This window comes from Arctopsyche grandis, chromosome 3, assembly GCF_051622035.1.
Source record: "Arctopsyche grandis isolate Sample6627 chromosome 3, ASM5162203v2, whole genome shotgun sequence".
In the NCBI taxonomy this organism is placed as follows: Eukaryota; Metazoa; Arthropoda; class Insecta; order Trichoptera; family Hydropsychidae; genus Arctopsyche; species Arctopsyche grandis.
In genome coordinates, this window is record NC_135357.1 from 37,212,632 (window position 1) to 37,226,977 (window position 14,346).

A 14,346-nucleotide genomic window follows, 5' to 3' on the forward strand; every position below is an offset into this window, starting at 1 on the left:
TAGAGTGAAAATATATTATATGTATACTTGTCTTATATATGTACATATATGTATGTAGGTATAAATCCGTAACGGCGTCTGTAATTCGTTTCTAATTGGCTGTCGTCAAAGTCGTTTCTGATTGGCTGGATAGGTCAAAAACCTTTGTGATTGGTCGGTCTTTAAATGATTTAATAAATTTAATAAAAAAAAACGAATGAAGATTTTTTTCATGGTTTTCATTTAATTTCCATTTACCGAGCGAAGCCGGGTAGCACCACTAAATTTATGCTAAATAAATTGTGGCTTTCCAAAATATACATAGAAACTGGAATCGAGATGGAAACCGCATGTAAAATAATAATTAAGCTAAAATAATTTTACATAACCGCTTTATCCTTGAATCACTTTCGACCAGGGCCAATTGAGGCTTTCCATATATGTAATATAGCAATTTACAATTAAAAAATTATATTTAATCTTTAGATTTTATAATAAGTTGATCAAATTTTATTTTTGTTACTGGCAACCCGATCGAATATTCGAATTATTCGTTTGATTTTTCAGCCATTCGTTATTCGAATATTTCATCAACTATTCGAATATTATTCGTGCATATATTTTTTTATAAACTTAATAAAAAAGAACATGAAAAGAGTGATGACGAAGAAGCCGACGATTATGAAGAAAATGAAATATATAATGGGGATAATTGTGATAATAAAGGAGGTTTGTAAAAATGAAGATAATGAAGAAGATGAAATGTCTACATGTGAAGAAACGGATGTTTATTCATTAAATACGGAAATGTTTGAAGAAAATCACTTTTCGATCGATAATAATCTCTACGAAATTTTAAGAAAACATCAGAAAAATAATACGAATATTTAAGAAGTCACCGGTGAAATATACATTTTTACAAGAAATCATAATGAAAAAAGAAAATAAAAAATTGAAATTATTATTGGCTGGTAAAAACGAGGTGGAATTCAATGGCAACTATTATAAGACGATTCATTCAAATTTATGCTTGGTACATATGTAATTACCTTTTTTTTTAAATTTTCGAATATTCGAATAGCTCTTGATTTACTATTCGATATTTGAATAGTTGAAGTTGACTAATATTTGGGATCCCTACTGGCAACCCTGTGTTTTTGACGTTTGATTTTCCGGGCGGACCCCGATTGGGTCGTGCGAGAAATTTTAGAGAGGGGCACTCTTTTTTTATTTGCAGGGCTAAATGTTTTAGAGATAGAGATACCAAAATTGTCTGCAAATAGGGTTTTTTTCCGGGCCGATAAATGCTACCCTACTAGTTTTACCTAAGGGTCGTTTTCGATAGTTCCGATCGCGACATGAAATGTTCATAGATGATGGAGCAGTCAACATTTCGTGTTCCATTTGAACATATGCATACATATATCGTATTTATAAAAGTTCTCACGTTTCATTTGCCTGAAATTAACAACGCGCTCCGGAAATGTACGGTTAGCTATGTTTAGTGAATAATTGATAAGCTTTTGAGGTCGACGAGTACATTTTGCGAAAATAAAATATATATAAGTGATAGTGCTTAGCTCTGTGTATGTATGTATGTATGTTAATTTTTTATTTTTATTTGAATTAATTTTTTTTTTATTAAATCACAGTTTAATGAGAAACACAAAAAAAGAAGCGCTCACTGAAAATCCGGTCATAATAATTAATGTATTTTTACAGATTATATTCAATACATCGGATTTGTATTCTTGTTTTATGGTTTTTTTGAACCATTATAAAATATCTCACTATTCAACTCGTCATGACGCAGAAACAGATAAAAAACGTTAATTGTCACGTATTTTAAATGTTGTCAATCAAAATAGAAAAAAAGTGCACTTTGTACTCTCCAATAGCTTTATATATATAATATATATTTATTTTTTGTAAAATCGTTTGGTTCTTGTATATGTTGTCTTGATCGGTTTTTAATTTGATTCGATTTTGTCTTTTTGGAGATTGCTATTTTATTTTTACATTTTTTATCCTCAGTGGTTTCCAGCTGTTTTTCTAAGGTAACAGAATGACGTTGTATAATTCTGACAATTTTATTTTTTTAAGATTGATTTGCCAGCAGCATAGCTCGGTCGTTACGCTTCTGCTTAGTGTCTTGAAGCGCCGGGTTCGATCCCATGAGCTGACCTCGATTGAAAATAATTTTACCGAGTATATCTGTAGTGCTGCTGGTCAGACCTGGATATTTGTGACTCCAGGTCGATCGTTTCCTATCAGAGTTTGCCAATTTTCTCTGATTTCATTGTTGAAACGGTTCCCGATTAAAAATTGGCAAAAACCTTGCTATTTACTATGTCACCACTATTTGAGATAGATTAATGTAGAATAAAATTTATGTACAATTCGTAGATGTCTCGTTAATTTGCGAGTTTTTTAGTGTCTCGTAATTCAGCGACTTGTATAATAAAGAAAATGCTGCAATGTTTGTAATTGGCCAGGAAGGCGCATTGGGGTTACCTGTAAGGTTTTCCTGGTATATGTATATGTAAAAATAAATAAATAATTTGTACAAATAATTAGCTTTTCCAATTCAATTGGGATGTCCACATAAAAAAGTTTGTGATCGCTGGTGATTATTACGCACCACAAATATAAATGCACACATACATGTGTTCAGTCGAGTTTTGAAGTTCTGCGCGTGAGCACGTTTGTGTTCGCTTTATTTCGTTAGTTTTTCCAAAATTGTGTTTGTGATTTATTTTAATCATAATGTGAAGTATTCTTTTTTGTGAGCGCGACTTTAATTTTTTTGTGTGTGTGTCAGAATTAAATTTTAATTCTGTATGTGTTTTGTTTTGGATTGGTTCCATTTCAAAACCAGTTTTGTCAGTCGATAGTCAGAAGATGCATGCCAAAATGACAACTCGACAGTATATATAATTTTAAACGTTTTACGCAACTGCTGATGAACATTTCACATTATCGATTGAGATAAAATGACTCTTCTCTTGTGAACGCATTTTTTTATCGTTGTCTCCAGTTACTGTTTTTTTTTTATTATTATTATCAACGTTTGATAACGCAGCAGAGTAAATGTGCCAGTGAAGTGTTGAAAAAGTAATTTAAAAATAACATTATTTGTGCTTGTTTGCTGGCTCAGAAATGTCGAGACAAAGGTAATTTATTATTTGAACGTTTTTAATGTTTGTTCTAAAATTATTAAAGATTACTTAAAATTGATAAATTAATATTGAATTCGGCTTTATGCTATGACGTGGCGTTTACATTGCAAAAATTTTATCAAAATATGTATTATGTCTGTATGCCAAATACAAAGTTAAAAAGTATTCATATCTGGGATAAGAAGAAGGTTTTTCAAGATTGTTTACATCTTTTAAATATACTTTATATTCTGCTTTAAACCTCTGAATGCCGATCGGCGTTTTGCCAACATGTCCATGGGCCTGAAAACCACCGACAGGCGTTGTATTTTGAGCATGTACTAAGTAAACAAGAATACTACCCGCTAAGCCTTTCCAGGTAGCATTGAAAAAAAAATACATGGATCGTGTAATCAGTAGACACCGGATAGTCACAGTACTTTTTCTAGGAATCGGGGCGGTTTAGTTATATTTACAAAGCTAGAGTAAAAAAAAAAAACGTTCGGCGAACCATTAACAATGCAATGAACAATACACAGCACTCTCTGGGTCCGTTTTTTTCAAGACGGCACCTTGGTTATCCGGCCTTTAGTAATCAGTTTAATTTATTTGTCCACGTTTATAAAGACTGGTTTACACTGAAATTTCTGAATTTATAACCATAGCAGAATTTTCCGATGGAAATCCCTGACTGCTGAGTATTTTAGATTGTAGCTTGGCATTTAGATTGTGAGCATTACATTTTAACAACAATGAAGAAGATGAACTAAACTAAAGTTTTGGAAAAATACATTCATTAATAGACTTGTTTTTTTATTTTATATTGTTGCAAGATATATTAGAGAGTCTAAACACACCTTTACAATACTCAATCCTCGGCGGTAGTTATCTAGGGTTTGTTTGGATTAGCTTCAATTTTTATTCCTGCTTTCTATTGGATTTCTAAATAATTCTAGTTGGAAATGTTGGCAAAATTTTCAGCCTGGCGGACTTTCCACAGAAAATACGTCAGCACCAAAGGGTTAAAAAACAAAGCTTTTGATAGTATGGATGTGAAACTAAATCAAGTGTACCAAAAGAAGTCTAAAAATAAATATGTATGTATATGAATGAAAAAGTCTCAGGTAGTGGATACACTTAATACGATTTTTCTAAACCTCTTAATACGAGATTTCTTTTGATCTGAACTAAATGAAGCTAGGCATACTACTTGAAAAGTTTATATTAGGTAAACATGGAAAGAATTGCAGAAAGTGTATGGAAAGTAGAGAATGAAGCTTGGGCAAGATACATACATACATACGTAGGAATGGAAGAGCTTTCAATGATGATAATTTATTTTTGACTACTACGCTTTAATTTAATAACATTTTTCCATTGTACACCCTGTTACCTTTTTTTTTTGTTTTTAATATATGTATATATGCATTATAAAATTAATTTTTATAATTTGTTTATTCGGTTTGAAGGTAATGTAAAATATAAAGTGGAAGTGAAACAACATGTGTTTTAAGTTTGGGTAAGAGTGAGACGCAAGATCGAATAGCACGCTCTGTTCTCACGAAATGTGCAAACCCAATACATTTTTTTTTTAAATTAAAACAAATCATATTCGGTTTCAAATTAAAAAGTCGACAACCGACCATAGAAGTTGCAACTCATTTTCTGCTAGGCGCTATTTATTCACGGTGATTTACATAAACTATACGGAAAAAAATCAACAACTATGGAAAATTTTGACAAAGCTCGTCAAACTTCTTTATGTGCATGGACGAATCCATTCTTTATTCTATACAAACCATTTAATTAATTGCGTTCTATATGAAGTACATACTACACGACGGTAATACAGAATCATATTCGAATCCAAGGTCATCTGACGACTACACGTGTCATTATATAAAGAAAAAAAAACTAACTACAAACCATCCATCCGTAAACATAGTAAAAGAGATAAACGAGACAAAAACGACCGGTTTTTTTTTTATTATGTAAATCAATTTTCGTTTAATCAATTAAATGCGTGCGTCCTTGTTTCGAACTATCTCTCATGACCCAAAAGTTCATTTGTTTGATCGGAGGGACAGAACCAAACCTCGTTGCGTACGAGTTTGTTGAACTTCTGGGTCTCGTGTGGGTATATTTATATGAGCGCTGGCACACGTTTTTGTTCACTGTTGTGACCAGTTTTCCGCGCTCGAGTCGACTTGATGACTTACACCAATTTAGGAAGACGCCATATCTCTTCAGCAATTCCGGCTAATCGACCCAATCAACAGATCGGTCTCGCACCCGATGACCACATTTCGAAACAGTTCCATTTAGAACGCGGCTTCGGTTCGAAAAGGGCGCAAGCGACTTTTTAGGGCGATTTTTAAGGTCACCAACCCAACTGATCTTTGTCATCTTTGGTGAGTTTGTGTTTTAGCAGTTTTGGGTGTCGGAATATCTGATTTGTATTCCACTGTCGGTTCATCTTGACATTTTATAACCAAGGACTTGAGAAATATAATGGTATCGGCCCGGCTCAGGACGTATTCTTCACATTCATATTCTGTTAACACAGTTGTTTGTGGATTTTGGTTCAGAAGGTCGACGTTTTCTTTTCAATCAAATCACATTTGTGTGTATCGAATTTGGTGTCTAGCAAATGGTCTAACGTTTGTACTAGTTCAAATTATCGATACATTTTAGTCGTTTGATGTCTCTTTTGAAGATGTGTCTGTTGTATACGCTTGCGTACGCATCCATGTGAAATTTATCCCTGATCAATATGCGTGGAGATACTGTGGAATGTTTTTCACATCATTTAACCCTTTGAATACTGGTCAGTATCGATCGGCGTTTTTTCAACAAGTCCACGAATTACGCCCGTAGGCGTATTTTGAGTATGTAAAAAATATACAAGAATACTACCCGCTAAGTCTTTCCAGGTAGCATTGAACATAGGTCTTGTAATCCCTGTCAATGTTTATAAAGACTGGTTTACACCGGAATTTCTGAATTTATAACCATAGCAGAATTTCTCGATGGAAATTAGTATTTTAGATTGTGGCTTGGAATTTAGATTGTGAGCATTACATTTAACAACAATGAAGAAGATGGAACTAGTTTTGGAAAAATACATTCATGAATATACTTCTTTTGTTTATTTTATATTGTTGCAAGATATATTAGAGAGTATAAACACACCTTTACAAAACTCGAAATCCTCGGCGGTAGTTATCTAGGGTTTGTTTGGATTAGCTACAATTTTTATACCTGCTTTCTATTGGATTTATAAATAGTTCTAGTTGGAAATGTTGGCGAAATTTTCAGCGTGGCGGGATATCAACAGAAAATACGTCAACTATTAACTAGAAACATCAAAAAAAGATAAATGTACTTACATATAGGCAATGAAATTATATGGTAAATTGGTCTCACTCTCTCAGCTGCTTCGATTATCTATTATTTTGAAAGACACTAAAACAAGTCAACATGCAAAAATTTTTCAGGTAAAACCAAATAGACCACGTCCCTGATTTAAAAAAAATCTCATGCGGCGCATTTTCTCTCGTTTGGATCGCCCTCAAAGTAATCCTTATGACGATCATGGATCGTCATTATCAGAATGATGTGCATACGTAAATTAGTTTTGGGTCACAAGTTGCTATTTTATCAATACGCTTGCAGTTCGTTTAATTTGTCCCACTCACGTTCAACGTGAGAATTGCTAATCAGCAAATTTGCAACACACTTGCATGTGTGCGTATAATTTATGTTCTCTAATGCAATTTTTAGCCACTTGTCGTCTAGTCGATTATAGTGATTGCAGAGAGTGGGTTGCGGGGACACGTCCCTTGAATTGGATAATTGCTTTCGTGATTGTGATTTCCTCGCCAGAGTTGTTTTAATCCCGAGAATCATTCATCCATAAGAGCAGACGAGCTGGAAATGTTATGGGATGTTGAGCATCGACATGGTCGATAGGCTCGTGTATTTTCAGTATTATTACAAATATAAAGAATCGCTCACACTATTGTGACTCATCTTGCATCACCTGTAAAGGTCTATTCATTTTGGCACAGCACAGATCGACAACAGTATAAAATGTATTTTTTAGTACATTGGATTATAAGCCAAAAGACAATTTTTGCTATGAAAATCGCGAATACGGAATATTTGGCACCCGAATTCTCGTTAGTATGATAGTTATCGTTAGTATGATGGACTTTTCGGCTGCTTGATGTTCCATTATAGAGATTTTAGTGACTTTTGGGCGAGCGCTTTGTGACCAATAATCACTGAATCGTTCCGTAATGTACATATACGTGGCGTAGACGTAAAAGCAGTGGTCGACAAATAAATTCATATTATACAGCAGTATCCTATCAAGCAAAATCGGTTTTATTTGGCCACCGTGGAAATATTCACGCACGACGTGACGTCATAGTAGGAAGTGCACGCGTACTGACGAAAGTGCGCATGCGCATATGAATATGTTCGGACAATATTGACTTGCAATGAACGTGCGCTGCTGTATAGTTTGAATATAAGTCTTTTATGTCCACTGCTGTGCCGAGCTGTTGCCTTGCAGTGCTGGATAGTATGAATAGGATAATATGTGAGCTATTAGACGTGTCTTTTAAGTTAAATCGATTTGTAGTTAGAAATAATTGGAAAGTTTTGTTGTATAATATAATATAGTTTTAATATTATAGTATAAGTACGGATTTGATATCATCAATTTTTTTATGCAACTCTAACATTGGTCCAAGTACTACTCCACATTGTGAAGTAATATTTGCCTTTTCGTGTCGGTTGCACAATCAATTGGTGTAGGCATTGACGGGTACACTTTCACCAGAATTTATACAGACGGTGATCACCGTGGTTTAATCCGTCTTCACGTGTAAATTTTTTTGGATATTTGCACATGTGGTGTGCGTTGCCAAGTTTAAATTACAATATTTGCATGTTTGGTGAATGTTGAATTATTTTTATTACACAAAGAACTCTTTTAATTTAGCCCGGGCATATGTATGTATGCAGTATGGAAATTATCATGTACGGTAACAATGTCGCTTTCAAAGTAAATATATTTAGTATCTAAGCCAATATTGACGATTCATTATTGATCCAACGTTTTAATGCAAACCGTGTTTCTTCACAACGACTCACATTTTTATTGCTGTTGTTGTTTCGTAGAATATATAGGCAATTGCAATAGTTTTCGAATTGTCTACTGAATATTTGAATGACATTGACAGCTAAAGTGGGACTGCTTCGGGATATGTCAGCTTAGAAAACACGTGTATGTTTTGGATTTCATTAGACAGCTGATTATATTTCACGTTTAACTACATATTGACAATGATAGATGTGTAAGTACATATTTAAAGGGTTGGGTTGAGTCTGATTCACGATATCGATGGCTCCGGTGCACAGATATTGTATGTCCATTTTTGAATTTGTATCGAATTTTAAGTTTGTAAAACCTTTATTATTCCAGCATTTACAAACTTAAACTTAAAAAATGGACATACTTTACCTGCGCACCAAGCCATCGAATAGGATCGGGCCTGTTATTGTATTAAGTATAGCGTCATTGCAATTTGTAAGCATGTCATCAATCAGCTGATGCTTTACGTGAAATTTATCATATTTTATTTCATTACATAAATTACCCTAAGTCGATACATATCGTTCGATTATTTTTATACAGAAGTACTAATTTTCTAAAAATAACAGTACGTGGAATACAATAGAGACATCTATGAACAATCAACAAAATTTTGGATACATAACAAATTTGCGAGAAATACATTATGTAGGTAGCATTTATACGATTCAACATATTCGAGATTTTAATAACTCGAATTTGTGGGAAAGTCTTTATTTATTGGAGTCACAAATATTTATTTATGTATACCAGGAAGGCCCAACAGGTAACCCCAATGCGCCTTCCTGGCCAGAAACATTGTACATTTGATACAAGAATTATACAAAGTAAATACATATCAATTAACACCCACAGAGACATCTATGGTTAAATTTGTAAATTTGCAGCATTTTTAAACAATTCAGTAAATACATGTCAATTTATATTCACACATACATTAATGGTCAGATTTGTAAATTTGCAGCATTTTATACAATTTAGCGAAATTCGAGATTGCTGAAAACTCGAGTTTTTCGAGAAAATGGATAAGGTTGCCAATTTGTTGGAACCGTTTCAATGAAAATCAGATAAATTGGCAAACTCTGATAGAAAACGATCGACCTGGAGTCACAAATCCAAGGTTTGGCCAGCAGAAACCAGTGAAATTGAACCGGTGACTACTTTGTTCGAAAGAATTACGTATATGTTAACTAGTCTATGCTGGTTATATAATTATTTAATAAATTATTATATATTTTTTTACATTATACACGACATCTGTGGTCAAACATTGCAAAGAAGCATTACAATCATTTATACAATACAAGAATTTATACGATCATCATCCACAGAGACATATATCGAGAAATTTGCAGCATTTGTTTTGTATATACACACCGAAGAACCTAAAGATGCTGAATAGCTCGAGATTTGTAAGAGAAATAGGAAAGGCCAATTTTACAGGAACCGTTTCAATGAAAATTAGATTAACTCTGATAGGAAACGATCGACTTGGAGTCACAAATCCAAGGTCTGGCCAGCAGAAACCAATGGGATTTGAACCCGTGACCACTCTGTTCAAAGTATTATATGCCAACCGCTAGTCTATTAATCACAACATGGTCGATTTGTGTTTAAATAACGATAAGATCTCGCCAGAAGTGTATTTGGCCGGGACTTGAACCGACGACCTTCCTGCTGGTATGCAATAGTTCTGCCAGTGCACTACGCTCTGTCCATATATGCTGTGGACATAAAATCTCTAAAATAAATGCATAAACCAATTAGTTGATGGTCCGAGTGCCATTTACCGTTGCTTTTATTTGGGATCAGGTTGAATAAATGCATTTTACTATACTAATATAAGTCTTCTTCTTAATGCCCTGTCCGAATCCGGACGTTGGTGACAATTGGTTGGTGAAATCCGTATCGTTCTTCGGAACAGATCTTCGGCGCATGTTTCGAAGCCAAGACAACTTTTTCCTACCAATCCATTTCTTCCCTTCTATTTTCCCCATGGTATCAAACGGAGAAATTCGTATCATGTGTCCGAGGTACTCCATCTTTCTTCGCTTAATGACAGAAATAAGTTCCCCGCCTCTCCCCATCATGCCGAGGACAGCTTCATTTGATATTTTTTTGGTCCACGGGATCTTCAGCATACGCCTGTAGACCCACATCTCAAAAACTTCGTGCGGATGATCATCCTGGTATTCAGAATCCACGTCTCACATCCGTGTAATATCCGTGTAGTATATAAGTATACATATTATACATCAATCATATGATGGTCTAACACCAAATTAAGATCAAGTCTGTTATTGCAAATGGAATCGTTAAGGGTAGTCTCAATTATTATGTGTTTAAAACGTATTGATGTGTTGTTTTTGTTTCAGAGGCGGTGATCCGCTGGTGATCGACGGCGGATGCTCGTACTATGCTGCGAGGTGTGCTATCGTTGCTCCGTGGCAGCGGGTATGATGCCATGGCCGGGTGCCTGGCTGACTGCAGCGGAAGGGGCGAGTGCTGGAACGGCACCTGCTACTGCGAAATCCAGTACTCGGGGGACGCCTGCAATGGGCCAAATCTGCCCTATCACCGAGGTGAGACCACCGTCTGAATTGATCACCGACGGAATAAATCAAATATTAATTTCGGTGTTGGAAATTGATATTGTATATTCCGATCCAACCTTGACGGTCGTTCATTATTTAAAAATGTTTTAATATTCAAAACGTCGATCGTATCACATCATATTTGAATTTCAATTCGCATCAGTATAAGTAGTTGATTCGTATTCATCGGTCAAATGTAGGGGTTCCAAAATACCGCCCGAAAGAAAAAGCCGGTTTTCGGTTTTTTTAGAAATAAAAAGCCGGTTGGCCGGCTTTCACTGGTTTCAGAAAATTAAGATTTTTTTTAAGTTTAAAATTTTTGTATCGAGAAAATAATGTAAATATGTATTATATTATGCAAAAAAATAGTTTTTTTAAAATTAAATTGAGTTAAAAACATTATGAACTTTCATAAGATCATTATTATATATATTTTATTATTACAAATAATACAATTTGTATTACACAATATGTATATCACAGCCGTAAAATGGCAGATCTTAAATACGCACAAATAATTAAATGATTTAAATAAGCTACTATCAATAATATATTATTAAAAAAATAATGTGTAACCTCACAGAAAAACTATAATTGTGGAGTCGTGAATAGATATTAAGAAAACTGCTGAGATTCGTTCCGAGGTGCGCTCAACGTTGAAATATTTCCATCTTACAAAGTTGTTTTTTCGCATTTGTTTAAGCTTAAAAACCCAAAAGCTTGTCAAACCGTTGCAAATTCCGGAAACAAATTCATTAGAAACGGCATATCACAAACATTTTAAAACCATAATAAAAAGTAGGTGTGTTGCCTCAAAATACATATAAAGGGCTTCCCATGCATTTTGCAAAAGGAAAATTCCCATGCATTTTGTCATAAAGCGTTTGAGTTAAACTACTTTTTTGTTGTTGTCAAGTACAACGTTTTGCGATAGTAATGCTTTCTATTATTTTATACCTGAACTTGTGTAGGTCATTGAAACTACTTTCAATAATATTTTATTGGCTTATGACCTGGTCTCCGCCCAGTACTAAATCTCAAAGAAACCGCTAAGTGGTGTACCTTATTTTTGTTGTTCAAAGAAATACACGCCTACTACCTAAGAGAGTTTAGATATACACATTTATTTTGATCTTTCATTGACATTTGAAATTCATTATTTTTAATTTTGAGGAAAAAACATTAATTAAAGAAAACCTTAAAAAGCCGGTTTTTTGAAAAATGGTAAAAAAGCCGGCTTGTCGGTATTAGTAAAAATCGGCTTGGAAGTACTATGTAGGTCAAACGCTAACATTGGAATCGTTTTTTGATTTTCAGGAATAGGGGGCGTGTTCCTCGGCGTGGCTCTCGTCTGTGGGATGCAGCTCTTGGCGTGCGTGGCCGCCGACTATAGACGACAGAAGAGACCGAAGATATTGAGAGCATGTCGCGTCACCACGCAGAAGCTGCTCTATCTCGTCGTCTTCTTCGCGGCTCTTATACGAGCCGCTTACTTTTCAGCCCCGGTATATATTTTATATTATATCTATGATAACCCACCGGCAAATTCCTTTTGATTTTACTGAATACAAAGAAGTCCAAGCCTATCAAACACAGCTATGCACATAATTATACAGAATGGGGCATTTGAGGCTTATTAAATTTCAAACAATTCTAATATGATGGGTACAACTTTAAGAAACGGGTATGCGATTCAACTCGGGTATGCGATGAGTAGTTCCAGATTATTTTCTCGAATTCCTTTAGAATTCACCCAAGTAGTTGTTATTTTAGTTTAATGAATAGGAGAATACATTGTGACAAATTTAATTGATTTGGCATGTGTTAAAGACCTGTCACTTCCTCTTGTTCTCTCTTCCGGTGTGAGCAGGAGAATATATTGTGGCACAGATTTGGGTAGTTCAGTATGTGTTGGAGATCTGTCTTTTCTTCTCGGCCTCTCTACAATCTACTCCACCATCTATGTAAAGTCGTTCATAACTGTTCACCCGGTGACGTAGCTAGAAATTTTGGGCCCTTGTGCAAAAAATTACGTAATAATATTCCCTAATAAAATAATTGTAACTACATATTTGCACATAATAAATATTCATATAATAGAGTAAATAAGTCTTGATTATCCAATGGAGTTTCTTTTGAAGTTAATCATTTTTTTAACTTACTGAATGACTTTTCAACACTCGCCACTGTTATTGGTCGAGTAAAAAATAGCATAAACTTTTGAAAATTTCCCTTCAAAGCAACTGTATTTCGTGATAAGTGATTATGAAAATTGTCTTATGGTTATATTTTCAGTCAAGTCTTTTTCAATAGTGTAGTTATATGAATGAACTGGGCATCAAGTTCCTCTGAAAAAACTTCTGGGTGTTTTTTTCGGGTTTCAAATGATTTTCTAAAATATTTGCTTCTGATGTACATATTTATAATATTGCGAGGTTCGAGAAAACTAAAATACTTTTTCAGTGACTGCATTCCTTGAAAGCGACTTTTAAGTTGAACGGTTACCTTGTCAATAATATTGAGCCCGACGCTAACTCATCAGCATGACTTTTGACGTTTGTTTTCTAAATAATCATCTAAACCCCACTTACAGGCTATTTCTTACGCTTCTGATTTTATTTCTTCAAATGAATTTCGTCATTTTTTAAATTGGGTATATGTTCTGTTTTAACTTTCCATATTTTTAGATTGCTAATAATTATTTTTTCGTATTGAGTGTTTAGAAATTTGGGCCCTTTGTTAAGCTGGGCCCTCATGTTTTGCATGACCTGCTGTTAGGTAGCTACGCCACTGTGTTCACCTCTCTATACGTCCAAATATAGTTTCTACCTTATGTGAAGTTTCCTAAGAATAGATCTTCAACATTAGCATTTATTTTATGTGTATTCGTTGTGTTTGATATTGTTCAGCTTGGGTATTTCTTCTTCGGTATCTACATAATTGTTTTTAGTTTGTACGTTTATATATTACATTATATATATATGATAGTATGTATTGGTTTGAGATTTTAGCGTCCCGAGTTTATTGTATTGACATCTGCAATGTGTGTTGCATAAACTGTGTTCAACTGTGTTATTTTAGTTTATGTATAATACGATAGATGGCTCGTTTTGTATTTGAATCTATCTGTGTATAAATATATTTGCCACTCAAAAAGATTAACAGTTTCATCAATATGTGGCGCTAAATTCAATTATGCCAAAATATTTACAAATGACAGCAAATAAACAAACCAAAGATGAAATTTTTTTCTGCAGCAAGCTTGATATTTAATTACAGAAAAATAGATTTTTTTTTTATGAATGAATTTTAAATAAGAAGAGGTTAGTAAAAAGCAGATTAGGTTTTTGAAAAAATATATGGAAAGTGCTACAGCTATTGGCCAAGATATAATTATTGGCCATTTGAAGTATAACAATGTAAATTGAAGGCAGGCTATCGCTATTAGTTA

The 14,346-nt window shown here is 34.1% G+C and overlaps 1 protein-coding gene across 5 annotated transcripts in view; it reads left to right on the forward strand.

The window, feature by feature from the left end:
• Positions 1 to 14,346, forward strand: part of LOC143908926 (uncharacterized) — a 40,935-nt gene that overhangs the window by 9,961 nt on the left and 16,628 nt on the right. The window contains exons 1-4 of one of the 5 annotated variants that reach the window (XM_077426780.1): positions 2,650 to 2,702; positions 3,017 to 3,152; positions 10,677 to 10,883; positions 12,213 to 12,400. In XM_077426780.1, the coding sequence (XP_077282906.1) occupies positions 10,718 to 10,883; positions 12,213 to 12,400 (354 nt within the window). In that variant the 5' untranslated portion in view covers positions 2,650 to 2,702; positions 3,017 to 3,152; positions 10,677 to 10,717. Of the gene's footprint in view, positions 1 to 2,649; positions 2,765 to 3,016; positions 3,153 to 10,676; positions 10,884 to 12,212; positions 12,401 to 14,346 lie in introns of those variants that run through there. The other 4 variants (XM_077426781.1, XM_077426782.1, XM_077426783.1 and 1 more) reach the window with 4 other exon arrangements.